The 27,735-nt window shown below is 46.5% G+C and overlaps 1 protein-coding gene across 1 annotated transcript in view; it reads right to left on the reverse strand.

The window, feature by feature from the left end:
• LOC126237094 (short transient receptor potential channel 4-like) overlaps window positions 1–27,735 on the reverse strand; it is a 318,000-nt gene that overhangs the window by 205,004 nt on the left and 85,261 nt on the right. The window contains exon 6 of the mRNA XM_049946938.1: window positions 12,921–13,026. Coding sequence (XP_049802895.1) covers window positions 12,921–13,026 — 106 coding nt within the window. The remainder of the gene's footprint in view (window positions 1–12,920; window positions 13,027–27,735) is intronic.

Raw genomic sequence — 27,735 nt, forward strand, 5'->3', positions numbered from 1 at the left:
ATGGTTCGCACGTTGACACTTGTTGACGGCCCAACATTGAAATCTGCAGCAATTTGCGGATGGGTTGCACTTCTGTCACGTTGAACGATTCTCTTCAGTCGTCGTTGGTCTTTTTCCGGCCGCAGTGATGTCGGAGATTTGATGGTATACCGGATTTCTGATTTTCACGGTACACTCGTGAAATGGTCTTACGGGAAAATTCCCACTTCATTGCTACCTCGGAGGTGCTGTGTCCCATCGCTCGTGTGCTGACTATAACACCACATTCAAAGTCACTTAAATCTTGATAACATGTCGTAGCAGCAGTAACCGATCCCGCCGGCCGGTGTGGTCGAGCGGTTCTGGCGCTTCAGTCTGGGACCGCTTGACCGCTACGGTCGCAGGTTCGAATCCTGCCTCGGGCATAGATGTGTGTGATGTCCTTAGGTTAATTAGGTTTAAGTAGTTCTAAGTTCTAGGGGACTGATGACCATAGATGTTAAGTCCCATAGTGCTCAGAGCCATTTTTGAAGTAACCGATCTAACAACAAACGCATGCCTGTACCAGTTTCTTTAGCCCTTGAGTGTAAGTGGTAACAGAAATAAACTCCTGCAACTTTTAATGTCTATAGTTACCACATTCTTCCGTCGACCACTTCCACTGCCCTGTTGTTATACACAAAAGCGCCAAAGAAACTGGTACAGGCGTGGGTAATCAAGTACAGCGATATGTAAACAGGCAGAATACGGCGCTGCGGTCGGCAACACCTATATAAGACAAAAAGTGTCTGGCGCAGTTGTTAGATCGGTTACTGCTGCTGCAATGGCAGGTTATCAAGATTTAAGTGAGTTTGAACGTGGTGTTATAGTCGGCGCACGAGCGATGGGACACAGTATCTCCGAGGTAGCGATGAAGTGGGGACTTTTTCCCACGACCATTTCACGAGTGTACCGTGAATATCTGGAATACGGTAAAACATCAAATCTCCGACATTGCTGCGGCCGGAAAAAGATCCTGTAAGAATGGGACCAACAACGACTGAAGAGAATCGTTCAAAGTGAAGAAGTGCAGCTCATCCGCAAATTGCTGCAGATTTCAATGTTGGGCCGTCAACAAGTGTCAGCGTGCGAACCATTCAACGAAACATCATAGATATGGGCTTTCGGAGAGAAAGATCCACTCTTGTATCTTTGATGACCGCACGACACAAAGCTTTATGCCTCGCATGGGCCCGTCAACATCTACATTGGACTGTTGATGAGTGGAATGATGTTGCCTCTTCGCAAGAGTTTCGTTTCAAATTGTATCGAGCGGATGGACGTGTACAGGTATGTAGACAATCCTTATGAATCGATGGACCCTGAAAGTCAGCAGGGGACTATTCAAGCTAGTGGAGACTCTGCAATGGTGTGGGGCGTGTGCAGTTGGAATGATATGGAACCCCTAATACGTCTAGATACGACTGACAGGTGACACGTACGTAAGCATCCTGTCTGATCACCTGAATCCACTCATATCCATTGTGCACTCCGACGGACTTGGGCAATTTCAGCAGGACAATGCGACACCCCACACGTCCAGAATTTCTATAGAGTGGCTCCAGGAACACTCTTCTGTGTTTAGACACTTCCGCTGGCCACCAAAATCCCCAGACATGAACATTATTGAGCATATATGGGATACCTTGCAACGTGGAGTTTCAGAATAGGTCTCCACGCCCTTGTACTCTTACGGATTTATGGGAAGCCCTGCAGGATTCATTGTGTCAGTTTCCTCCATCACTACTTCAGACATTAGTCGAGTCCATGCCACGTCATGTTGCGGCACTTCTCCGTGCTCGCGAGGATCCTATAAGATATTAGACAGGTGGACCAGTTTCTTTGGCTCTTCAGTGTATGAATTGTAGCTACATATTTTTTGAACACGGAAAACACTTACAGACAAATTCACGCTACTTGCATCTGCATTAAAAACGAAGCAGTGGTAGGAAATGGTTTGTTAAGGCGTCAATGCGATGTACACTGAAGTGACAAAAGTCATGGTATAGTATCGCATACACAATGTATAAAAGGGCAGTGCAATGGCGGAGTTGTTAATTGTACTCAACCGAATCATATAGAAAAGTTTCTGACGTGTTTGTGTTCGCACGACGTGAACTAACATACTCTGAACGCGAAATAGAAGTTGGATCTCGACGCTTGAAACATTCGATTACGAAAATTGTTAGGGAATGCAGTATTCCGAGATCTACAACGTCAAGAGCGTGCCAAGAATATCACATTTCAGGCATTACTTTCTACCACGGTCAAAGCAGTGGCCGATGGCCTTCACTTAACAACCGGAAGCAGCGGCGTTTGCGTAGAACTGTCAGTGCTAACAGACAAGCGCGAAATAATCGCAGAAATCAAATGTGGGACGTGCAACGAACGTATCCATTAGGACAGTGCGGCGAAATTTGGCGTTTAAGGAGTACGGCAGCAGGCGACCGACACAAGTGTCTTTGCTAACAGCACGACATCGTCTGCAGCGACTCTCCTGGGCTCGTGACCATATCGGTTGAACCCCAGACGACTGGAAAACCGTGGCCTGGTCAGACGAGTCCCGATTTAAGTTGGTAAGAGCGGACTGTAGCGTTCGAGTGTGGCGCACTTACCACGAAACCATGGACCCGAGTTGCCAACAAGGCACTGTGGAAGCTGGTGGTGGCTCCGGCTCCTTAATGGTGTGGGCCTTGTTTACATGGAATGGATTGGATCCTGTGGTCCAACTGAACCGATAATTGACTGGAAATGATTATGTTCGGCTACTTGGAGATCATTTGTGGACTTGATGATCGCAAACAATATCACCGGGCTACAATTATGCGCAACTGGTTTGAAGAACGTTCTGGACAATTCGAACGAGCGAATGATTTGGCCACCCAGATCGTTCTACGTAACTCCCCTCGAATATTTATGGGACATAATGGAGAGGTCAGTTCGTGCACAAAATCCCGCACCGGCAACACTTTTGCAATTATGGTCGGCTAAAGAGCCAGCATGGCTCAATATTTCGACTTGTTGAGTCCATGCCACGTCGAGATGCTGCACTACGCTGGGCAAAAGAAGATCCTAAACGATTTTAGGAAGTATCCCGTGTCTTTTGCCACCTCAATGTAACTCAATTTTTTGCTGCTATCATCTATTATACCTTGTAGGAAAACCTTGGGTTACATTCTGGTACATGTATGTGACCGACTGCTTACATCATGAACGTGGGAAATGCTCTTAAATTCGTATAAAAATATTCCTAGTCTTTTTGCTGAACCATATGTGCATAAAACCTCTTGGGTTAGACGACTTCTTCCAGCATCACACAATGTCTACGATTAAGGTGTGGTGTCACCGCCAGACACCACACTTGCTAGGTGGTAACCTTTAAATCGGCCGCGGTCCGTTAGTATACGTCGGACCCGCGTGTCGCCACTATCAGTGATTGCAGACCGAGCGCCGCCACACGGCAGGTCTAGAGAGACTTCCTAGCACTCGCCCCAGTTGTACAACCGACTTTGCTAGCGATGGTTCACTGACAAAATACGCTCTCATTTGCCGAGACGATAGTTTAGCATAGCCTTCAGCTACGTCATTTGCTACGACCTAGCAAGGCGCCATTATCAGTTACTATTGATATTGATTCATGTACCGTCAAGACCGACGTTCTTCATTAACGGATTAAAGTTAAGTATTCTACCAGCTACGTCCGTTTTTCTAAATTCTAATTACCTTGTCCCGTTCCAGACCTCACGCCAGCCTGCGTGAGCTAAAACGCGTGCCTTTCGGCCTCCTCTAGTAACACGGTGTTGGCTCTCCTGCCAACCAAAACATTGGCGACGAGGCACAACCGCGTCCTTATCGATATTGCCCTGATTTACTTGTGTAATGGCTTCGCCACAATCTCCAGATGTACTGTCCGAATTTTATCGCTTACAGAATCAGCAGACGCAGGCCTTACTGGATGCCCTTGGACAGCTCGTCCAGGGTCAACGGGCAATGCAAAACGATGCGGTAGGCGCCGCTTCACCGCTAACGCCGCCACAACACGCTGTTGCACCAACCTTTCGACCTTTTGATGCTGCACTGGAAAGCTGGACGGAGTGGTCACGCCAATTTGGATTCCATCTCGCCACCTACAGAATTCAAGGTAACGAGAGGCAGCCTTTTTTGTTATCATCTGTCGGGGTGACCACGTACCGTGTGATAGTCAAATTATTTCCCTGACGCGACGTAGCAACTCTGTCCTACGACGAAATTTTGTCTGCATTAGATGCATATTTCAAAGAATCAGTCAATGTAGTTGCAAAAAGGTATACCTTCTTCCGTACAAAACGTACGGCAGGTCAGACTAATCGGGAGTGGGTTGCAACTTTGCAAGGCCTTACTAGGGATTGTGCTTTTGAGTGTCAATGTGGACTCCCTTATTCAGATACTATGGTGCGTGATGCAATTGCACAGAACGTTTCTGATGTTCGTATATGGGAACAGATTTTGAAACTAGTCAATCCCTCCCTTCAACAAGTGATGGACATATTGGATCGGCAGGACACACTTGACTTTGCTCAGGAATCATTTGAAACTTCACCAGCCGTGTGTCAGGTTACCTGGCCCGCCGGGCGAGCTGCACGGAGCAGTAAACAGCCCTCGCGCTCGGCCGCGCCGCTGCTGCCAGGCTCTCAGCCACGTGTGCCACACAGGTAAGCAAATGCAGTGCTAAAACCATGCCCGCAGTGTGCTACTAGACATTCGCGTGAGAATTGCCCGTCACGCCAGGATATTTGCTTTTTCTGTAATAAAAAAGGACATGTTCAGAGTGTTTGCCAGAAAAAGCTCAGATTGGAAACTCACAACCATTCCAGGCCCTTTGCTTCGGGCCAAATTCGAACCAAGGATACTCAGGCTCGTGAAACTTCGCCCATGGAAATTCATGTAGTTCATTCCACTCCACTCAGTGCCACTCTCTCTAACAGTGACTGTGTTCGTCCCACAAATAGTGTGCGTCGACATCGCCGGAAATACCGTCAAGTCGCAAGTGATTATGTACCAGTGTCAGTTCACGTTGCACGAGACAGTCGCTCTTGTCGTCAGCAGGACAATAAACTTTTTGTAGACTTGGACATTAACGGCAAAGTGATACCATTCCAGCTCGATACCGGAGCTGCAGTTTCACTGATCAATCAAGACATATACAAACAGCTGGGCACACCTCCATTGCGTGCCGCAAATGTTAAGCTACCTAGCTATTCAGGTCAAAAGATCCCAGTGTTTCTCGTCTATGTGAAGAATTTGCAGACATTTTTGCACCGCGCCTTGGTTGCGCTAAGAACTATAAAGCACATTCGGAACTGAAAGTAAATGCGCAACCGAAATTTTTCAGAGCGCGCAATGTTCCCCACACATTGCGTGATGAGGTCGCAAAAACATTACACGATTTGGAATCACAAGGTGTGATTGAACGTGTGCAGGCTTCTCTCTGGGCATCACCCTTAGTAATTTTGCCAAAAAACTTCGGGAAAATTGAGACTTTGTGTGGACTTCAAGGCAACAGTGAATCCGCAACTAGTGATTGCAACTTTTCCTTTACCCCGCCCGGAAGATCTTTTTGACAAACTGTGCCCGGGTAAATATTTTTCGAAGTTGGACCTAGCAGATGCGTACTTGCAAATACCGGTGGACGAAGAATCCCAGCGTGTTTTGGTGGTTAACACACATCTCGGTTTGTATCGATTCAAACGGCTGCCATTCGGGTGTGCATCCGCCCCTGCATTGTTTCAGCAATATCTGCAAACTGTTTGTGCGTCGGTCCCTACTGCAGCAAACTATCTGGACGATATTGTGATCTCCGGAAAGATGGAAGAAGAACATTTAGCCAATCTTAGAACATTATTTCAGGTCTTGCGACAAAATGGTCTTCGCTTGCGGAAGGACAAATGTGTGGTTTTTGCTCGTGACTTGCCCTACCTGGGACATGTACTCAATACCCAAGGCATACATCCAGTCCCGAGCACCTCCGTGCCATACAAGACTTGCCTTCGCCGCAGAATTTGAAGCAGCTACAGAGTGTGGTGGGAAAAATCAACTATCATCATAAATATGTGCCGCATGCCTCTTCCATTTCAGCTCCGCTTCATCGCTTACGCCGTAAAGGTGTTCCATTCGTCTGTACGACGGAATGCGAACGCGCCTTCTCCAGTTGAAATCGGCGTTGCTTTCCAATACTTGCCTTACGCCATTTGATCCCCAGAAGCCCCTTTTGTTAATGGTGGATGCGTCGGATTTCGGGATCGGTGCTGTGCTTGCGCACAAAGATGGATCGCACGATCGCCCTATTGCCTTTGCGTCCAAATTGCTCTCGTCTGCGCAAAGAAATTATTCACAGATCGAGAAAGAAGCATTGGCTCTCGCATTTGGTGTTACAAAGTTTCATGATTTCTTGTATGGTCGTCACTTTACCATAATCACAGACCACAAACCTTTGACATCGCTTTTTCATCCGAACAAGCCTGTACCTCCATGTACAGCGCAGAAATTCATTCGCTGGTCTATTTTCCTCTCGCAGTACCGCTACGATATCTTGTATCGGTCCACTGCTAAGCACGGAAACGCCGATGCGTTGTCCCATTTGCCTGTTGCTGAGGATAGAGCATTTGATTCCTCCGAACTTGCTTGCATGTTCATTGATTCGGAAACCGATGCCGTGGTCGAATCGTTTCCGATTGATTTTCGTCATGTAGCTACTGCCACAGCTGCCGACCCTGTCCTTGCTACCGTTCTGCGTTTTGTTGCTACGCAATGGCCCTTGTCAAAGTCACGGATCGGGGATCCGTTGGTTCGCCGATTTTTTGCTCACCAGGAGAGACTTTTTGTTCGATGTGGTGTTTTGCTGTTGCGTTCTGATAATGATCAGTCCAGGGTCGTGGTTCCACGTTCGTTACAGTCCTCTGTCTTACAGCTTCTCCACCAAGGACATTGGGGTATAATGAGAACGAAGCAACTTGCTCGTCAGCACTGTACTTGGTTCGGAATCGATGCCGCGATTACGAATATGTGCTCTTCTTGCATGATGTGTGCCGAACAACAATCAGCCCCACCGCGGAAATTCTTTGCATGGCCAAAAGCCACTTCCCCTTGGCAACGCTTGCACATCGATTTTGCTGGTCCATTCTGGAATGCTCCATGGGTGGTTGTGGTAGATTCATTCAGTAATTTTCCTTTTGTTGTCCGGATGTCTTCCACGACGTCATCTGCCACCATCCAAGCGTTATCTGCTATTTTTTTGCATTGAAGGTCTTCCACAGACTATGTTTCCGACAATGGCCCACAATTCATGTCCGCAGAATTTCAGTCATTCTGCAAGGCCAATGGTTTTCAACATCTGACGTCCGCGCCGTTTTCGTCACAGTCAAACGGTGCCGCTGAACGATTGGTCAGGACTTTCAAGTCACAGATGTTGAAGTTGAAAGAGTCGCATTCTCGGGAGGACGCGTTATTTCTCTTTTTGTCCTCGTATCGCTCTCAGCCCCGAGATGGTCGCTCGCCAGCTGAGTTGCTCCACAGTCGCCTTCATCGAACCTTGATGTCTTTGCTGCATCCGCCGCATCAGGTTCCCGTGCAGCGGCAGACACCTGCTTTTGCCCCAGGCGACGTTGTCTACTATCGTCACTACCGAGGTTCATGGCGTTGGCTCGAAGGGCGCATTCTTCGCTACCTCGGACGCGCTATGTATCTGGTTTTGGGGGCCTCTGGTGAGGTGCGCCGGCATCTCAACCAGCTGCGCCTCTGTCATCGCATGGGATCTGCCGCTCGCCGTCTGCTTTCAGTGACGGTGCCGTCCGGTCAGCGCCCTGGGGACCCATCTACTGGCTCGCCTCAGTCCCAGGTGTTACCGACGCTGCCTTCCATTTTGCCCCATGGCGCCGCGCCGCCGCCACCGCCGCCGCCGCCTGTTCTCCCGCCGGCGACGCCCGATGGAGGTCGACCCTTCGGCCCCTCCTGTCTCTCTGCGGGCGCATACACCGCATGTTGCCGTGCACCCTGGAGCAGGTTTTCAGGCGTTTCCTAGCTCCCCGCGGTCCGAATGGCAGGGTGCGGGTGGCATAGCCTCGCCTGTTGTTAGGCTCCCCACCTCGTCGCATACGTCAACATGGGGTCCTCCCCACGGCGGGCGGAAGCCTTATGCAACAACCGTACGCCGATTTGCGGGGGAGGAATGTGGTGTCACCGCCAGACACCACACTTGCTAGGTGGTAGCCTTTAAATCGGCCGCGGTCCGTTAGTATACGTCGGACCCGCGTGTCGCCACTATCAGTGATTGCAGACCGAGCGCCGCCACACGGCAGGTCTAGAGAGACTTCCTAGCACTCGCCCCAGTTGTACAACCGACTTTGCTAGCGATGGTTCACTGACAAAATACGCTCTCATTTGCCGAGACAATAGTTTAGCATAGCCTTCAGCTACGTCATTTGCTACGACCTAGCAAGGCGCCATTATCAGTTACTATTGATATTGATTCATGTACCATCAAGACCGACGTTCTTCATTAACGGATTAATGTTAAGTATTCCACCAGCTACGTCCGTTTTTCTACATTCTAATTTCCTTGTCCTGTTCCAGACCTCACGCCAGCCTGCGTGAGCTAAAACGCGTGCCTTTCGGCCTCCTCTAGTAACACGGTGTTGGCTCTCCTGCCAACTAAAACATAAGGAACCTGCCCTCATGGAATGTGAACGACATGCTCCGTTTCCCTTTAAGTCCCTCTACGCCGTGCTCTGGTGACACACACAAATTAAGAATACCGAAAGTACCCTACATAGAGTCATTGCTGTAAGTTGAGAATTCAACGGCCGCTATGATAACAATCAGTGTTGTGCGACAAAGTTTTCGAGTCTTCAAGCATAATTTTACGCTTGTTTGTTCGCATAAGTTCACCATCTCATGATCTGCTGATGTTTCTATATTTAATGAGTCGTTGGTGTTCTGCAAGTCGCCTTAATCTCCTATGTACATGTATATTGCTTGACTTCTTTGGCGTCACAGTGACGTAATCGCCCAGTGACAGATCGACTACTGGCTGTAACAGGAGACAAAAGTAGCAGTCACGAAGGCGGTATTCGAAAATGTGGAAGGTCGCATTTTTACTCCAATTTGACAGAAGGAAATCAAGAATAATTTATACAGAATTGTCGCCACGATGAATTTCATTCCCACAGTTTGATCTGGCTTTTAAACTGGAGTGTCTGGATCGATATCAGGGCTACGGACTCACACCATTCCAACACATTCGATTGTGACATTCACTCTGTGCAGAATAGCACTGGTTTGTGTGGAAGAAGAAAGCTTCAAATTTTGCCAGTATTGGCGTCTAGATTACGGCATTGTTGGTCCAAGGAACTGAAATCAGTGGTCTAAGCCAGAGGTTTCCAAACACTTATCTCAGATGGAGGAGGATATTAGGTTTATCGTCCCGTCTACAACGTCGTCATCAGAGACGGAGAACAAGTTCGGATAAGGGAAGGATGGGGCTGGAAATTGGCCGTGCCCTTTCAAGGAACCATCTCGGTATTTGTCTAAGTGGTTTAGGGAAATCAAGGAATGCCTAAATCTGAATGGTCGGACATGGATTTGAACCATCGTCCTCCCGAATGTGAGTCGAGTGTGGTAACCACTGCGCCACCTCGCTCTGTACCTCACCTGGGCCACAGTGGAAGAAGACAATTTATTTATGGTTGCACATAATGAGCTCAACAATGACATGAGATTTTTTTACCGATCGTGTGATACAAAAATGGCTCTGAGCTCTATGGGACTTAACATCTGAGGTCATCAGTCCCCTAGAACTTAAAACGACTTAAATCTAACTAACCTAAGGACAATATACACATCCATGCCCGAGGTAGGATTAGAACCTGCGACCGTAGCAGTCGCGTGGTTCCGGGCTCAAGCGCCTAGAACCGCTCATCCATCGCGGCTGGTTGATCGTGTGATAGATCTCACTTCTTGGGCCTCATTGATACTTGTTTTCGGTCGCATGTGGCCCGAAGGTTGGACACTTGTGGTCTAAGCATTCCACACCATAACATGTGCTTTCCATGGAAACTTTACATCTGTCTTCAGTCTTAAGATTTGGATTTTTTTATTTATTTCATCATCTTGTGACAATGAAATTTCTTTTTAAGAGAAAATTGTGTCAGAAGCTGTATGTATCGTGGTTTGTGCGGATTAAACGACTTTCTGACAATGTGTTCCCTGTTAGTTAGGAACTGAAGTTACTAATTACCCTCATTGCTGAATTATTTACGTACTTGATAATGGAACTTTTAGCAAAAGAAATTAAAAAATTTTTGATTGATTTACTGGAGCGTCCAATAAGTAATGCAACAGTTTTTTTACCGGCCAGCTTCGGTTGAAAAAATGCGGAATTTGTTGTGAGACAACGTGGAATATTCTCGCTTCAGCCCCAACAATATCACGAAGTTCCGACTGATCTCGGCACTATGCGTAGCCTTCAAAATGACGTTTGTTACAGAGGTGCGTTTCAAGCAGAGAACTGCCATTGAGTTTATTTTGGTGCAGAACCAGAACACCGCAGATATTCATAGGTGCTTGCCAAATGTCTACGTAGATCTGTCAGTGAACAAAAGCATGGTGAGCCGTTGGGCGAGGCGTCTGTTGTCATCGCAGGGTTGTGCAAACCTGTCCGATATCCCGCGTGCCGCGAGTCTGCACACAACTGTGACTTCTGCTATGTTGGAACGTGCGGACGCTCTCATTCCAGATGATCGACGCATCGCACTCAAACACCTCTTTCCACTATCGGACATCTTGTTGGTAGTGCTGACACACTGGTCCACCTATTGGGGTACTCAAAGGTGTATGTGCTTGATGGATTCCTCATCGCCTAACAGAAGACTATGGAAGTGAGCGTTTGGCGTCATTGGCTGGGAGGCTCCTTGCGGGGCAGGTCCGGCCGCCTTGGTGCAGATCTTATTACATTCGACGACACATTGGGCGACCTGCGCGCCGGATGGGGATGAAATGATGATGAAGGCAGCACAACACCTAGTCCCTGAGCGGAGAAAATCTCCGACCCAGTCGGGAATCGAACCCGGGCCCCTAGGACAGCAATCCGTCACGCTGACCACTCAGCTATCGGGGCGGATAACACAAGACCATAATGAGCAACAATGCGGAATTGCTTGCTGTGCAGAACTGCTTGCGTGTTGCGAGGATGATCGTAAGAAGAACGTCTCCATGGCAACGCAATGTCTCACACAAGTCTATGCACCAAAGAGGAGCTCACAAAACTTCTTTGGACTGGTCCTCCTCATCCACCCTACATCCCAGTTCTCGCCCCTTCCGACTTCCATCTGCTTGGTCCAATGAAGGATGCACTCCACAGGAAACCGCACGTGGATAATGGGGAGGTAACTGATGCAGCAAGACGTTGGCTCTGACATTGGCCAGTAGAGTGGTACCATGTGGACATATAGGCCCTCCCGCCCTCCCAGTAAGGATGCTGTTGTGTACATAGTTCCGCCTAGTCAGCGTGTACACAACTTTCCCAATAGAACGCGTCCCGCTAAGCACAACAGCGCAGGTGCAGTGCTCGTCCGTCTCCCCACTACGAGATGGCGCTGCCATAGAGACGGACCAAATTCTGCTTCCGCCCAACTGCGTATTAATATGTAACACAGCCAATGAGATTGCTGCTAACGTAGAACCTTTTCTCCTCGCGAATCAGACTTGCGCAGTGATACCTGAACGCGCGAGGTATTATAACTAGTGTACAGACCTCAGATTAGTCAGTCTGCATTTGTCTGCACCAGTCTGTACCAGTCTGCATCAGTCTGTACCAGTCTATAGTCAAGTTTCAGTCTGCACCTAATAAGATTACCATATTCCTGTATATAGCCATGAAGATAAATGTATAGACACTTCTGTCAAGTATCAGAGATATATGTGAGAATAAGATTAACGTCCCAATACCAAAGGAACTTCAGATTGTCAATTGTAAATAGCATCCAGAACCAGGTTAAGTAATTTTTATGCTTGTTATTATTTTAATAAATGTGTGTGAAAATTAATCAAGTTCTGTTTAAAGTTGGTCACCGTCAATCTGCTACTTTAAGCGTACAAGTGGCATTTCTATCGTCTGACCTAACGGCAGAAGATAAACACGCCACGATAAGACCACGAGACATATTGCTGACACTCGCCTACTTCGTTAGAGCGACAAGTCAAAAAATCTGATGGTGTGTGTACTGAAGGTCTTACAGTAAGCTCACCACAGATGCATAAGACCATCGCATTGAACTTAGATTATGTTGAAAAATAGGGTGTTGCAACCAAAAAAGTAGGTAATAATATGGTGCATTGGAATCCTGAATAAAACCAACTGGCTTTCAGAAGAAAAGTGTTGCTTGTATTATTGACCCCTTCGTATTAAATTTAGTGGTATATCACTTATTTAGGCACCAAGAAAAGCAATGGAGCAAGAAAAGAACCTTGTCGTATCGCCAACTTCACAGCACAACATGCAGATTTCAATACTTCCTTGTTCGTTGATACTAGATTGTGGTGTGTGGAGAGGGACGCAACGGTCGTTAATATACAAGTAGTGCTTCTGCGTGTGAAGATAATTGTATCAGAGTTATATAGGAAACTCTTTAAAAATGGTTCAAATGGTTCTGAGCACTATGGGACTCAACATCTTAGGTCATAAGTCCCCTAGAACTTAGAACTACTTAAACCTAACTAACCGAAGGACATCACACACACCCTTGCCCGAGGCAGGATTCGAACATGCGACCGTAGCAGTCCCGCGGTTCCGGACTGCAGCGCCAGAACCGCTAGACCACCGCGGCCGGCGGAAACTCTTTATGTTAAGTATAATAGGTCCTGTGACTGACCAGTTGGTGAGCACCTTGAAGTAGCGGCGCGGCCCTTGCAGCAGACACATCCTCACGTCGCTCCAGACGTGTGCTCCCACGAACACCATCAGCACTGCCTCAAGACCTGCACAGGTACAGTTAGATTAGTTTAGATTAGATTAGTACTTGTTCCATAGATCATGATTACAACACTTCCTAATGATGTGGAACGTGTCAGGTTAATAAAAGGTGTCTATACAAGATATTACATTAGACAAAATATTACATGACACACAATATTTTTCATTTTTTTGTGGTTGTTGGGAAATTACCCACTTACTATATCCAAAAATTCATCTGATGAGTAGAAGGAGTTGCCATTAAGAATTTCTTTTAATTTCCTTTTAAATGCTATATGGCTATCTGTCGGACTTTTGATGCTATTAGGTAAGTGACCAAAGACTTTTGTGGGAGCGTAATTTACCCCCTTCTGAGCCAAAGTTAGATTTAACCTTGAGTAGTGAAGATCATCCTTTCTCCTAGTGTTGCATCCATGTACACTGCTATTACTTTTGAATTCGTTCGGATTGTTAATAACAAATTTCATAAGTGAATATATATATTGTGAGGCTACAATGAATATTTTTAGCTCTTTAAATAAGTGTCTGCAGCATGATCCTGGATGAGCTCCAGCAATTATTCTGATTACACGCTTTTGTGCAATGAACACTCTTTTACTCAATGAAGAGTTACCCCAGAATATGATGTCATACGAAAGCAGAGAATGAAAATAGGCGTGGTAACCTAATTTACTCAGATGTACACTCCTGGCAATGGAAAAAAGAACACATTGACACCGGTGTGTCAGACCCACCGTACTTGCTCCGGACACTGCGAGAGGGCTGTACAAGCAATGATCACACGCACGGCACAGCGGACACACCAGGAACCGCGGTGTTGGCCGTCGAATGGCGCTAGCTGCGCAGCATTTGTGCACCGCCGCCGTCAGTGTCAACCAGTTTGCCGTGGCATACGGAGCTCCATCGCAGTCTTTAACACTGGTAGCATGCCGCGACAGCGTGGACGTGAACCGTATGTGCAGTTGACGGACTTTGAGCGAGGGCGTATAGTGGGCATGCGGGAGGCCGGGTGGACGTACCGCCGAATTGCTCAACACGTGGGGCGTGAGGTCTCCACAGTACATCGATGTTGTCGCCAGTGGTCGGCGGAAGGTGCACGTGCCCGTCGACCTGGGACCGGACCGCAGCGACGCACGGATGCACGCCAAGACCGTAGGATCCTACGCAGTGCCGTAGGGGACCGCACCGCCACTTCCCAGCAAATTAGGGACACTGTTGCTCCTGGGGTATCGGCGAGGACCATTCGCAACCGTCTCCATGAAGCTGGGCTACGGTCCCGCACACCGTTAGGCCGTCTTCCGCTCACGCCCCAACATCGTGCAGCCCGCCTCCAGTGGTGTCGCGACAGGCGTGAATGGAGGGACGAATGGAGACGTGTCGTCTTCAGCGATGAGAGCCGCTTCTGCCTTGGTGCCAATGATGGTCGTATGCGTGTTTGGCGCCGTGCAGGTGAGCGCCACAATCAGGACTGCATACGACCGAGGCACACAGGGCCAACACCCGGCATCATGGTGTGGGGAGCGATCTCCTACACTGGCCGTACACCACTGGTGATCGTCGAGGGGACACTGAATAGTGCACGGTACATCCAAACCGTCATCGAACCCATCGTTCTACCATTCCTAGACCGGCAAGGGAACTTGCTGTTCCAACAGGACAATGCACGTCCGCATGTATCCCGTGCCACCCAACGTGCTCTAGAAGGTGTAAGTCAACTACCCTGGCCAGCAAGATCTCCGGATCTGTCCCCCATTGAGCATGTTTGGGACTGGATGAAGCGTCGTCTCACGCAGTCTGCACGTCCAGCACGAACGCTGGTCCAACTGAGGCGCCAGGTGGAAATGGCATGGCAAGCCGTTCCACAGGACTACATCCAGCATCTCTACGATCGTCTCCATGGGAGAATAGCAGCCTGCATTGCTGCGAAAGGTGGATATACACTGTACTAGTGCCGACATTGTGCATGCTCTGTTGCCTGTGTCTATGTGCCTGTGGTTCTGTCAGTGTGATCATGTGATGTATCTGACCCCAGGAATGTGTCAATAAAGTTTCCCCTTCCTGGGACAATGAATTCACGGTGTTATTATTTCAATTTCCAGGAGTGTATATCGCGAAAATTTGCGATGACCCTAATAGCATAAGTAGCTGAACTTAAACGTTTCAGCAGATCCTCAGTGTGTTTTTTCCAGTTCAACCCCTCAACGATGCATACACCTAGAACTTTTGAATATTCTACCTTGGCGTTGGTGGGAAGGCTGCGTGCCTCAACGATACAGATAGCCGTACCGTAGGTGCAACCACAACGGAGGTGTATCTGTTGAGAGCCCAGACAAACATGTGGTTCCTGAAGAGGGGCAGCAGCCTTTTCAGTAGTTGCAGGGGCAACAGTCTGGATGATTGACTGATCTGGCCTTTTAACACTAACCAAAATGGCCTTGCTGCTCTGGTACTGCGAATGGCTGAAAGCAAGGGGAAACTACAGCCGTAATTTTTCATGAGGGCATGCAGCTTTACTGTTTGCTTAAATGATGATGGCGTCCTCTTGGATAAAATATTCCGGAGGTAAAATAGTCCCCCATTCGGATCTCCCGGCGGGGACTACTCAAGAGGACGTTGTTATCAGGAGAAAGAAAACTGGCGTTCTACAGAATGGAGCGTGGAATGTCAGATTACTTAATCGGGCATGTAGGTTAGAAAATTTAAAAAGGGAAATGGATAGTTTAAAGTTAGATTTAGTGGGAATTAGTGAAGTTCGGTGGCAGGAGCAACAAGGCTTTTGGTCAGGTGAATACAGAGCCATAAATACCAAATCAAATAGGGGTAATGCAGGATTAGGTTTAATAATGAATAAAAAAATAAGAGTATGGGTAAGCTACTACAAACAGCATAATGAACGCATTATTGTGGCCAAGATAGACACGAAGCCCACGCCTACTACAGTAGTACAAGTTTATATGCCAACTAGCTCTGCAGATGATGAAGAAATTGATGAAATGTATGATGAGATAAAAGAAATTATTCAGGTAGTGAAGGAAGACGAAAATTTAGTAGTCGTGGGTGACTGGAATTCAAGAGTAGGGAAAGGGAGAGAAGGAAAGATAGTAGGTGAATATGGATTGGGGCTAAGAAATGAAGGAGGAAGCCGTCTGGTAGAATTTTGCACAGAGCATAACTTAATCATAGCTTTCACTTGGTTTAAGAATCATGAAAGAAGGTTGTATACATGGAAAAACCCTGGAGATACTAAAAGGTATCAGATAGATTATATAATGGTAAGACAGAAATTTAGGAAGCAGGTTTTAAATTGTAAGACTTTCCAGGGGCAGATGTGGACTCTGACCACAATCTATTGGTTATGAACTGTAGATTAAAACTGCAGAAACTGCAAAAAGGTGGGAATTTAAGGAGATGGGTCCTGGATAAACTGAAAGAACCAGAGTTTGTACAGAGTTTCAGGGCAAGCATAAGGGAACAATTGACAGGAATGGGGGAAAGAAATGCAGTAGAAGAAGAATGGGTAGCTTTGTGGGATGAAACAGTGAAGGCAGCAGAGGATCAAATAGGTAAAAAGACGAGGGCTAGTAGAAACCCTTGGGTAACAGAAGAAATATTGAATTTAATTGATGAAAGGAGAAAATATAAAAATGCAGTAAATGAAGCAGGCAAAAAGGAATACAAACGTCTCAAAAATGAGATCGACAGGAAGTGCAAAATGGCTAAGCAGGGATGGCTAGAGGACAAATGTAAGGATGTAGAGGCTTATCTCACTAGGAGTAAGATAGATACAGCCTACAGGAAAATTAAAGAGACCTTTGGAGAAAGGAGAATTACTTGCATGAATATCAAGAGCTTTGATGGAAAGCAAGTTCTAAGCAAAGAAGGGAAAGCAGAAAGGTGGAAGGAGTATATAGAGGGTCTATACAAGGGCGATGTACTTGAGGACAATATTATGGAAATGGAAGAGGATGTAGATGAAGATCAAATGGGAGACTGATATTGCGTGAAGCGTTTGACAGAGCACTGAAAGACCTGAGTCGAAACAAGGCCCCGGCAGTAGACAACATTCCATTAGAACTACTGACAGCCTTGGGAGAGCCAGTCCTAACAAAACTCTATCATCTGGTGAGCAAGATGTATGAGACAGGCGAAATACCCTCAGACTTCAAGAAGAATATAATAATCCCAATCCCAAAGGAAGCAGGTGTTGACAGATGTGAAAATTACCGAACTATCAGTTTAATAAGTCACAGCTGCAAAATACTAACGAGAATTCTTTACAGACGAATGGAAAAACTGATAGAAGCCGATCTCGGGGAAGATCAGTTTGGATTCCGTAGAAATGTTGGAACACGTGAGGCAATACTGACTCTACGACTTACCGTAGAAGCTAGATTAAGGAGAGGCAAACCTACGTTTCTAGCATTTGTAGACTTAGATAAAGCTTTTGAAAATGTTGACTGGAATTCTCTCTTTCAAATTCTGAAGGTGGTAGGGGTAAAATATAGGGAGCGAAAGGCTATTTACAATTTGTATAGAAACCAAATGGCAGTTATACGAGTCAAGGGGTATGAAAGGGAAGCAGTGGTTGGGAAGGGATTGAGAAAGGGTTGTAGCCTATCCCTGATGTTATTCAATCTGTGTATTGAGCAGGCAATAAAGGAAACAAAAGAAAAGTTCGGAGTAGGTATTAAGATCCATGGAGAAGAAATAAAAACTTTGAGGTTCGCCGATGACATTGTAATTCTGTCAGAGACAGCAAAGGACTTGGAAGAGCAATGTCTTGAAAGGAAGGTATAAGATGAATATCAACAAAAGCAGAACGAGGATAATGGAATGTAGTTGAATTTAGTCAGGTGATGCTGAGGGAATTAGATTAGGAAATGGGTCACTTAAAGTAGTAAAGGAGTTTTGCTATTTGGGGAGCAAAATAACTGATGATGGTCGAAGTAGAGAGGATATAAAATGTAGACTGGCAATGGCAAGGAAAGCGTTTCTGAAGAAGAAAAATTTGTTAACATCGAGTATAGATTTAAGTGTCAGGAAGTCGTTTCTGAAAGTATTTGTGTGGAGTGTAGCCATGTATGGAAGTGAAACGTGGACGATAAATAGTTTAAAAAAGAAGAGAATAGAAGCTTTCGAGATGTGGTGCTACAGAAGAATGCTGAAAATTAGATGGGTAGATCACATAACTAATGAGAAGGTATTGAATAGAATTAGGGAGAAGTGGAGCTTGTGGCACAACTTGACTAGAAGAAGGGATCGGTTGGTAGGACATGTTCTGAGACATCGAGGTAGCACCAATTTAGTACTGGAGGGCAGGGTGGAGGGTAAAAAATCGTAGAGGGAGACCAAGAGATGACTACACTAAGCAGATTCAGAAGGATGTAGACTGCAGTAGGTACTGGGAGATGAAGAAGCTTGCACAGGATACACTAGTATGGAGAGCTGCATCAAACTAGTCTCAGGACTGAAGACCACAATAACAACACCTTAGCTACCGATTTCTGATCGAAGTCTATATTTATTAATGGGGTCATTCCTATTACTGTGTGGAACTGTACATACTGTGTTTTGTCGAAGTTTAATGAGAGCGCATCTGCAGAGAACCACTTAACGATTTTCTGAAAAACATCGTTTACAATTTCATCAGTTAATTCTTGTGTGTTGGGTGTGATAGCTATACCTGTATCATCAGCAAAAAGTACCAGCTTTGCATCTTCGTGAATATACACTCCTGGAAATGGAAAAAAGAACACATTGACACCGGTGTGTCAGACCCACCATACTTGCTCCGGACACTGCGAGAGGGCTGTACAAGCAATGATCACACGCACGGCACAGCGGACACACCAGGAACCGCGGTGTTGGCCGTCGAATGGCGCTAGCTGCGCAACATTTGTGCACCGCCGCCGTCAGTGTCAGCCAGTTTGCCGTGGCATACGGAGCTCCATCGCAGTCTTTAACACTGGTAGCATGCCGCGACAGCGTGGACGTGAACCGTATGTGCAGTTGACGGACTTTGAGCGAGGGCGTATAGTGGGCATGCGGGAGGCCGGGTGGACGTACCGCCGAATTGCTCAACACGTGGGGCGTGAGGTCTCCACAGTACATCGATGTTGTCGCCAGTGGTCGGCGGAAGGTGCACGTGCCCGTCGACCTGGGACCGGACCGCAGCGACGCACGGATGCACGCCAAGACCGTAGGATCCTACGCAGTGCCGTAGGGGACCGCACCGCCACTTCCCAGCAAATTAGGGACACTGTTGCTCCTGGGGTATCGGCGAGGACCATTCGCAACCGTCTCCATGAAGCTGGGCTACGGTCCCGCACACCGTTAGGCCGTCTTCCGCTCACGCCCCAACATCGTGCAGCCCGCCTCCAGTGGTGTCGCGACAGGCGTGAATGGAGGGACGAATGGAGACGTGTCGTCTTCAGCGATGAGAGTCGCTTCTGCCTTGGTGCCCATGATGGTCGTATGCGTGTTTGGCGCCGTGCAGGTGAGCGCCACAATCAGGACTGCATACGACCAAGGCACACAGGGCCAACACCCGGCATCATGGTGTGGGGAGCGATCTCCTACACTGGCCGTACACCACTGGTGATCGTCGAGGGGACACTGAATAGTGCACGGTACATCCAAACCGTCATCGAACCCATCGTTCTACCATTCCTAGACCGGCAAGGGAACTTGCTGTTCCAACAGGACAATGCACGTCCGCATGTATCCCGTGCCACCCAACGTGCTCTAGAAGGTGTAAGTCAAATACCCTGGCCAGCAAGATCTCCGGATCTGTCCCCCGTTGAGCATGTTTGGGACTGGATGAAGCGTCGTCTCACGCGGTCTGCACGTCCAGCACGTACGCTGGTCCAACTGAGGCGCCAGGTGGAAATGGCATGGCAAGCCGTTCCACAGGACTACATCCAGCATCTCTACGATCGTCTCCATGGGAGAATAGCAGCCTGCATTGCTGCGAAAGGTGGATATACACTGTACTAGTGCCGACATTGTGCATGCTCTGTTGCCTGTGTCTATGTGCCTGTGGTTCTGTCAGTGTGATCATGTGATGTATCTGACCCCAGGAATGTGTCAATAAAGTTTCCCCTTCCTGGGACAATGAATTCACGGTGTTCTTATTTCAATTTCCAGGAGTGTAGAATGGCAAGTCATTAATATATATTAAGAACAACAGCGGACCCAAGACCGAACCTTGCGACACCCCATTCTTGATTGTTCCCCGGTTTGAGAAATCACCAGTTTTTTGCATATTATGTGAACTGTTTATTTCAACTTTCTGCACTCTTCCTGTTAGGTATGATTTAAACCATTTGAGCACTGTCCCATTCATACCACAGTACTTGAACTTATCTAGAAGTATTCCATAATTTACAGAATCAAAACCCTTTGATAGATCACAAAAAACACAAATGGGTGACTTCCAGTAACTCAGAGCATTTAATATTTCATTAGTGAAAGTATATATACCATTTTCCGTTGAAAAACCCTTCTGGAAACCAAACTGACATTTAGTTAAAACTTTATTTTTACAAAGGTGTGAAGCTACTCTACAATACATCACTCTCTCAAGAATTTTGGATAAGGCAGTCAGAAGAGAGATTGGACAGTAGTTGTTGACATCAGACGTATCCCCTTTTTTATGCAGTGGTTCGACAATGGCATACTGCAGTCTATCTGGGAAGATACCCTGCTTCAGAGAGATATTACATATGTGGCTAAGAATCCCATTTATTTCTTGGGAACAAGCTTTTATCTTCATGTCGTTGAGTCTGATGTGACGCAAACGTCATTACACAAGATAGGCTTGAACTGATCTGTGTAACAGTAACTAAAATATTGAGCAATGGATGCAACAAACTTCCATTATGCACTATCAGATCATAGGTTTTCGTATACCTCTATGTAAGGCGGAACTGACCAGTAAATGTCACGAGAGGCGGACCTGTCTTTGTAACAGCAAGCGGTGGCTACTGTTTCGTCAGCAGAGTAGCAGTAAAAGCAGAATGGTTGTTTGGATAGCTCACAGACTTCGAACGTGGACTGGTTATTGGACGTCTCTTGACCAACAGATCTATCAGTGAAATTTTGACTTTTCGAAAGCTGTCCATATCGACTGTTTGTGACATGCTCGTAAAGTGGAAACGCGAAGGAACAACCACAGTTAAACCAAGACCAGGGAGACGTGATACACTGACGGCCAGTGACTGTTGAGCATTGAGGAGGGTGGTTGCAAACAATTGCAAGAAATCATCAGAAGGAATCACTCGTGAGTTGGACTTCTACCAGCAATCCAGCTAGCGTAATGTTCATAGGGAGATAAAAAGTAAGTTTTAGTTATGTCATGTTCCGTAGATCATTTTCCCAATTGTTTTATCGACATGATGTGGAACCAATCACATTACAAGATAGATATATACATACACACATATACATATACATATATATTTATACACATATACATACATATATACATATATATATACAGGGTGAGTCACCTAACGTTACCGCTGGATATATTTCGTAAACCACATCAAATACTGACGAACCGATTCCACAGACCGAACGTGAGGAGAGGGGCAGGTGTAATTGTTTAAACAAACCATACAAAAATGCACGGAAGTATGTTTTTTAACACAAACCTACGTTTTTTAAAATGGAACCACGTTAGTTTTGTTAGCACATCTGAACATATAAACAAATACGTAATCAGTGCCGTTTGTTGCATTGTAAAATGTTAATTACATCCGGAGATATTGTAACCTAAAGTTGAGCTTGAAACCTCCGACGGTCAGTTGCGTGTTGTAACAAACACGGGCCACGGTCGGCGAGCAGCATCTGCAGGGACATGTTTACGATGACGACCGTGTTTACGAGTATGGCTGTAGTGCACTGTTGTGGTTTGGTCTAGCTGTCGCAGTGTCCGCATGTAGCGCTTGCTGCTATTATTATTCTGCATTCGTCTCCGCACGCAGACCAACTGCAGTACACCGTGTTACCAGACATCTGAGATAGTGTAGTGTTGTAGGAACTGTGACCATGGTGTATTCGAACTCTGAAAAGGCGGAGATGATACTCATCTATGGCGAGTGTCGACGAAATGCAGCTGAAGCCTGCAGGGTGTATGCAGAACGGTACCCGGACAGAGAGCATCCAACGTGCCGCACATTGCAAAACATCTACCGCCAACTGTATGCAACAGGTATGGTCCTAGCACGCAAACGGGTCCGTAAAATTCCCGTCACAGGAGAAGCGGGTGCTGTTGGTGTGTTAGCTGCTGTTGCCATGAACCGACACATGAGTACACGGGACATTGCAAGAGCCGGTGGACTGAGTCAAAGTAGTGTCATGCGCATACTGCATCGTCACCGCTTTCACCCGTTTCATGTGTCGCTACATCAGCAATTACATGGTGATGACTTTAATCATCGAGTGCAATTCTGTCAATGGGCATTAACAGAGAATGCGTTGCAGTTCTACCTGTTTACCGATGAAGCGGGTTTCACAAACCACGGGGCAGTGAATCTACGGAACATGCATTACTGGTCCATGGACAATCCTCGCTGGCTCAGACAGGTAGAGCGACAGCGACCGTGGACTGTAAATGTATGGTGCGGAATCATTGGCGACCACCTCATTGGTCCTCACTTCATTGCAGGGGCCCAAACAGCTGCAACATACATCGCGTTTCTACAGAATGATCTGCAACGTTGCTCGAAAATGTCCCACTGGAAACGCGTCGACGTATGTGGTATCAGCATGATGGTGCATCTGCACATTCCGCAATTGGCCAGCCCGTTCTCCTGATCTTACACCTTCTTTCTGTGGGGTACGTTAAAGGAGAATGTGTACCGTGATGTGCCTACAACCCCAGAGGATATGACACAACGTATTGTGGCAGACTGCGGCGACATTACACCAAATGTACTGCGGCGTGTACGACATTCATTACTCCAGAGATTGCAATTGTGTGCAGCAAATGATGGCCACCACATTGAACATCTATTGGCCTGACATGTCGGGACACACTCTATTCCACTCCGTAATTGAAAACGGAAACCACGTGTGTACGTGTACCTCACCCCTCATGGTAATGTACATGTGCGTCAGTGAAAAAGACCAATAAAAAGGTGTTAGCATGTGGACGTAATGTGCTGTTCCAGTCTCTTCTGTACCTAAGGTTCATCCCCGTTCCCTTTGGATCCCTACGTAATTCGGTGCTCTCCGATACACACGATCGAACAGCGGAGGAGTGGTACTCAAGCGTCAACTTTAGGTTACAATATCTCCGGATGTAATTAACATTTTACAATGCAACAAACGGCACTGATTACGTATTTGTTTATATGTTCAGATGTGCTAACAAAACTAACGGGGTTCCATTTAAAAAAACGTAGGTTTGTGTTAAAAAACATAGTTCCGTGCTTGTTTTTATGGTTTGCATTAACCAATTACACTAGCCCCTCTCCCCGCTTCGATCTGTGGAATCGATTCGTCAGTATTTGATGTGGTTTACGAAATATATCCAGCGGTAATGTTAGGTGACTCACCCTGTATACTACTGGCGATTAAAATTGCTACACCACGAAGATGACGTGCTACAGACGCGAAATTTTACCGACAGGAAGAAGATGCTATGATATGCAAATGATTAGCTTTTCAGAGCATTAACACAAGGTTGGCGCCGGTGGCGACACCTACAACGTGTTGACATGAGGAAAGTTTCTAACCGATTTGTCATACACAAACAGCAGTTGACCGGCATTGCCTGGTGAAACGTTGTTGTGATGCCTCGTGTAAGGAGCAGAAATGCTTACCATCACGTTTCCGACTTTGATAATGGTAGATTGTAGCCAATCGCGATTGCGGTTTATCGTATCGCGAAATTGCTTGCCACGTTGGTCGAGATCCAATGACTGTCACCAGAATATGGAATCGGTGGGTTCAGGAGGGTAATACGGAACGCCGTGATGGATCCCAACGGCCTCGTATCACTAGCAGTCCAGATGACAGGCATCTTATCCACATGGCTGTAACGGTTCGTGCAGCCACGTCTAGATCCATGAGTCAACACATGGGGACGTTTGCAAGACAACAACCATCTGCACGAACAGTTTGACGACATTTGCAGCAGCATGGACTATCAGCTCGGAGACCATGACTGCGGTTACCCTTGACGCTGCATCACAGGCAGGAGCGCCTGCGATGGTGCATTCAACCACGAACCTGGGTGCACGAATGGCAAAAAGTAGTTTTTTCGGATGAATCCGGGTTCTGTTTACAGCATCATGATGGTCGCATCCGCGTTTGGCGACATCGCGGTGAACGCACATTGGAAGCGTGTATTCGTCATCGCCATACTGGCGTATCACCCGGCTCGATGGTATGGGGTGCCACTGGTTACACGTCTCGGTCACCTCTTGTTCGCATTGACGGCACATTGAACAGTGGACGTTACATTTCAGATGTGTTACGACCCGTAGCTCTACCCTTCATTCGATCCCTGCGAAACCCTACATTTCAGCAGGATAATGCACGACCGCATGTTGCAGGTCCTGTACAGGCCTTTGTGGATAAAGGAAATGTTCGACTGCTGCCCTGGCGAGCACATTCTCCAGATGTCTCACCAATTGAAAACGTCTGGTCAATGGTGGCCGAGCAACTGGCTCGTCACAATACGCCAGTCACTACTCTTGATGAACTGTGGTATCGTGTTGAAGCTGCATGGGCAGCTGTACCTGTACACGCCATCCAAGCTCTGTTTGACTCAATGCCCAGGCGTATCAAGGCCGTTTTTACGGCCAGAGTTGGTTGTTCTGGGTACGGATTTCGCAGGATATATGCACCCAAATTACATGAAAATGTAATCACATGTCAGTTCTAGTATAATATATTTGTCCAATGAATAACCGTTTATCATCTGCATTTCTTCTTGGTGTAGCAGTTTTAATGGCCAGTAGTGTAGTTTTAGTTATGTCATGTTCCGTAGATCATTTTCCCGATTATTTTATCGATATGATGTGGAACAAGTCATATCACAAGATATATATATATATACACACATTAATACTGCTAATATTAATGTTACTGAAATTTTTATTTCTACACATGCAACTACATTTAGAGGTACTTTTTTTACCATTTCTGAAACAGGAACTTGTCCATGGAGTAGAAGGATTGGTCCAAATGAAATCATTTTAAGCTAGGTTTAAAACTTGATCTGCTACCTGCCAGACCCTTTATGTTGCTTGGGCAAATGATCAAAGATTTTTTGTTGCTGAATAATGTACTCCTTTATGAGCAACTGACAGCCTCAATAACAGATAGGAAAGGTTATTTTTCCTCTCTAGTGTTGTATGTATGAACATCACTGTTCTTCGCGAATTGAGATGGATTATTTGTAATGAATTTCATTAGCGAATATATGTACTCTGTTGGTGCAGTTAAAATACCTAACTCCTTGAAGAGGTGCCTACATGACGTCCTTGGGTGAACACCACTAATAATTCTCACTGCTCTCTTTTGTGCAATCAATACTTTATGTCTAAGTGGTGAGTTACCCCAGAAAACTATTTCATAAGACATTATTGAGTGGAAATATGCAAAGTACATTAGGAGGCTGATCTGTTTATTACCAAAGCTAGCGATTATATGAAGCGTGAAAGAAGCTCAGTAACATGCATCTTCCAAAATGGTTCAAATGGCTCTGAGCACTATGGGACTTAACTGCTGTGGTCATCAGTCCCCTATAACTCAGAACTACTTAAACCTAACTAACCTAAGGACATCACACACATCCATGCCCGAGGCAGGATTCGAACCTGCGACCGTAGCAGTCGCGCGGCTCTAGACTGTAGCGCCTAGAACCACTCGGCCACTCCGGCCGGCATGCTTCTTCCAGTTCAAGTTGTCAGCAAAGTGAACACATAAAAATTTGGAGAAATCTACCCTGTTAACTGAGCCCCGTTCATATGCTACATCAACTGTCGGTATGACTCATTTGGTGTACAGAAGTGGATATAGTGAGTTTTTTCAAAATTAAGGGAGAGTCCATTTTCTGAGAACTGCTTAATAATTCTTCGAAAGACATCCTTAACAATATCTTCAGCTGCTTTTTCTGGAATGGGATTTATTATAACACTCGTGTCATCTGCAAAAAGTACTAGTTCCACTTGCTGAACTTTAAGTGGGAGGTCATTCACTTGAATAAGGAACAGCAGAGGACCTAAAATTGAACCCTGTGGGACTCCCTTTGTGATAACTCCCCATTCACTAGAATTTACTACCCTCCCAACATTATTTGTGTTATTCAGCACAACTTTTTGCTTTCTGTTTATTAAGTATGATTCAAACTAGCTGTGTGTATAGCCTTCAATTCCATAGAACCTGAGTTTTACTAAGAGTGTGACATGATCCACACAAAATGCCTTGGAGAGATCACAAAAAATACCAACTGGCGAGAATTAGTTATTTAGGGCTTGTACTATTTGATGGGTAAATGTGTAGATAGCATTCTCAGTCGAGTAACCCATCTGGAATCCGAACTGTGACATGCTGAGTAAATTATTTTCACTTAAATGTGAGACTACTCTTGAATACAGGTACAATGCTCAAGCAACTCCTCATAAACCACACATTTCTGTAGTCAGTGCTAAGTGACTTTTGAAGTGGAGCAAAGAGCGACGCCAATGGACAGTGAGTGGCTGGAAACGAGTGATTTATAGTGATGAGTCACGCTTTACCCTGTGGCAATCCAATGGAATGGGCTGAGTTTGGAGAATGCCCTGAGAATGTTACGGCCACCGCGTGTAGTGCCACCAATGGAGTACGAAGGAGGTGGTTTTATTGTATGGGAGTGTTTCTCATGGTTAGGGAGTGATTCCTTTATTGCACTTAAGAAAATGCAAAATTCGGAAGGATGTGGACATATTTTACAGCACTGTGTACTGTGTACAGCAGAGAAGAGTTTCCAGACGAGTGTTCGTATCAGCATGAAAATGCGTCCTGTCATGAAACTGCGACTGTGAGGCAGTGGTAGTGGACAACAGCATTCTTGAAATAGGCAGCCGTACCCAGTGTCCTGATCTGAACCCAATGGAACACTTTTGGGATGAGTTAGACCTACGATTTCCTTCTACACTCATGCTCATAAATTAAGGATAATGCTGATGCATGGTGAAACAACGCTCTGGTGGGCCGTTTGCGCGTTTAAATCACCTCGGGGTATGACCATGCGGTGCATTTGACCTGTGGTCCTCGCACGGTGGCGCTGGCAGCAGTCCATATACGCAGAGGTGTGTCGGTGCATGTCAGAGTACTGTGCAGCGAGTAAGGGTGCAGACGTTTTCAGAGGTGCTAATGGTGACTGCTTGTTGAAAATGGCTCAAAGAACACATATTGATGACGTTATGAGGGGTAGAATAATAGGGCGACTGGAGGCTGGTCAAACACAGCAGGTCGTAGCACAGGCCCTACGTGTGCCGCAAACTGTGATCTCAAGTTCATGGAAACGATCCCAGCAGACAGGAAACGTGTCCAGGCGCTACAGTACGGGAAGTCCACAGTGTACAACACCACAAGAAGACCGATATACCACCATCAGTGTCCGCAGACGGCCATGGAGTACTGCAGGTAGCCTTGCTCGGGACCTTACCGCAGCCACTGGAACAGTAGCCTCCAGACGCACAGTCTACAGACGACTG

This window comes from Schistocerca nitens, chromosome 1, assembly GCF_023898315.1.
Source record: "Schistocerca nitens isolate TAMUIC-IGC-003100 chromosome 1, iqSchNite1.1, whole genome shotgun sequence".
Classification (NCBI taxonomy): domain Eukaryota; kingdom Metazoa; phylum Arthropoda; class Insecta; order Orthoptera; family Acrididae; genus Schistocerca; species Schistocerca nitens.